The sequence below is a fragment of the Corylus avellana genome, chromosome ca6, assembly GCF_901000735.1.
Source record: "Corylus avellana chromosome ca6, CavTom2PMs-1.0".
Classification (NCBI taxonomy): domain Eukaryota; kingdom Viridiplantae; phylum Streptophyta; class Magnoliopsida; order Fagales; family Betulaceae; genus Corylus; species Corylus avellana.
The window spans coordinates 26,408,822-26,410,817 of record NC_081546.1 but is presented as its reverse complement, the minus strand read 5'-3'; the positions used below and the strand labels follow the sequence as shown (position 1 = coordinate 26,410,817).

The window sequence follows — 1,996 nt, the reverse complement described above, 5'->3', positions numbered from 1 at the left end:
TATAGTAAATGAAGCAACTTTGAATTCTAGTTACGTTATTATTTTGGGTTTGGCTTTGTTGCCTTTGTTGTCAAGCAATTAATGGCGGATGATAAAGACAACCCCCATGAATATGCCACTTCTGTCGGAATCGACGCTGGATTTCAAAGTAATGGACCACCCTGGTTTTACAAGTCATGGAAATTACGACATCCCTCACAAACTTTGACAAATAAATATTGACTTCTCCTTTTTTCTTGGGATTAAGATCTCCTACAACAATTTTTTAAAAGTACACGTAAAAGAACAACCCACCTGTTCAAGCACGTGGCCACTCGGCGGGCAATCTCTACTTATTTGAACGGGTAAGTCTCATATGAGACAATTTGAATAGCAAATTAAGCTGACAAGATAATATTGTGACTATAATAACTATAATATATTGCAAATTGAAAATTTACATATGGTACCCTCTTTTGGGTTCAAACAAATATCCATATTCTCTAATCAAAGTATTCCCATCTCAGGATTTTCGTTCAATATAGAATATAGATAAAACTTGCTCAAACCCTCTCAAATTTTATCTACTGTTTATTGTGCCGGTGATAACACTTTATTTGGACACCCTTTCACGTCCTTTACTTCCATTTTATTTACGTAAAAGTATCATAAAAATGTCTGTGCGGCAGCGACCCCGGCGAAGAACACCAGCGGGCCGGAGCATGGCGAGACAGAGTAATCAAGTAGTGGCTTCAGTGCTCCAGAATGTCTATGCCGCAGCAACCCCAGCGAAGAACACCAGCGGGCCAGAGCACGGCGAGACAGAGTAATCAAGTGGTGGCTTCAGAGCTCCAGATGCACACTTCTCTTTGTAATCATCGCTTCTAATATGCTTGTCACGGCACTCGCCGCTGCAAAATGCTTTTTCCCCTCTGCAAAAGTCCATAAAATGTTTAATCAGTCAAAACTCCATGTGGGGTATCTCCAAAAAGATCTCCAGGTTTGAATTATAAAGCAAAACCCAAAAAGAATCTAGACCACATACAGAAGCAAACAAGATCAACTAGAGACTTCAACATCAACAAATATCTCCAATAAAGAGAGGGGGACAGCATAAAAAGGACTGCTACCTTGTGAACCAGGTAAGAACCAAGTGGAATTTATGCAATTACTCATCACAACGCCCCCACCAAAACAAATGAAGTGACAAAAGATGGTCAACCTAGAATCATTCTACAACTAGCTAGAAATACCAAAGATTTGAACTTGAGAAATAAAAGAGAATGCGCTTGATAAAATAAACGTTTAAAGAAAGAGCCCCGACTCAAAGATTTGATAAGATTGACTCTTTCACGCGTAACTCAATGAAAAGATTCGAAAAATACGAACTCTAATCCAGTAACAAGCAATGGCTGTGAAACAGTCTCGTAAGACGCCTAAGTGGGTAACTGGAAAAACATTAATACATTATTTGGTTGCCAAGAATATGCTTAATCTTCCAGTCCTCGCTTGCGAGAATATTGACTCCTGAGAGTTGAATGCGATAAAGAGGAAACTTGAAAGTGTATTAAGAAAACAGCTATCGTCCTGATCCGATCAGTTTCATCTTCATTGAGAATAAAGATTCATGTTTCAAATGATTGCCAGCATAAATCACACCTGGCATTTATTTTTAAGTGTGAAATAGAGTAGGGAAATTATAGTCAAACTAATATGAGCACTTATATTCCTTCCTAAGAAACTTGAAACTGCAAAGTGCAGCTTGCACTAATAGTTATGCTGCTTATATCAGCAACTAAAAGCCATATCCATATAATGAAAAAAACAAACAAGAGTTTGACTGGATACATTTTTTATTAGAAGTCACAACAAAGAGATTGATACGGACAATAAATTTACAGGTTGAACATGTATGTTTTCTAAAGGCTTTTGTCTAGAAGCAAAAACAAAGATTGAGGAAAGATTGCTTGTAGAATAGATTAAAAAGATTTCATAATTTCGTTGAATGGTAGGATTT

General features: G+C 37.3%; 1 protein-coding gene across 1 annotated transcript in view; it reads right to left on the bottom strand.

Moving 5' to 3' along the window:
* Positions 1 to 748: 748 nt before the first annotated feature.
* The window catches only part of LOC132185469 (FCS-Like Zinc finger 14-like), an 8,376-nt gene continuing 7,128 nt past the window's right edge, over positions 749 to 1,996 (bottom strand). Inside the window, exon 2 of the mRNA XM_059599237.1 lies at positions 749 to 911. Coding sequence (XP_059455220.1) covers positions 749 to 911 — 163 coding nt within the window. The remainder of the gene's footprint in view (positions 912 to 1,996) is intronic.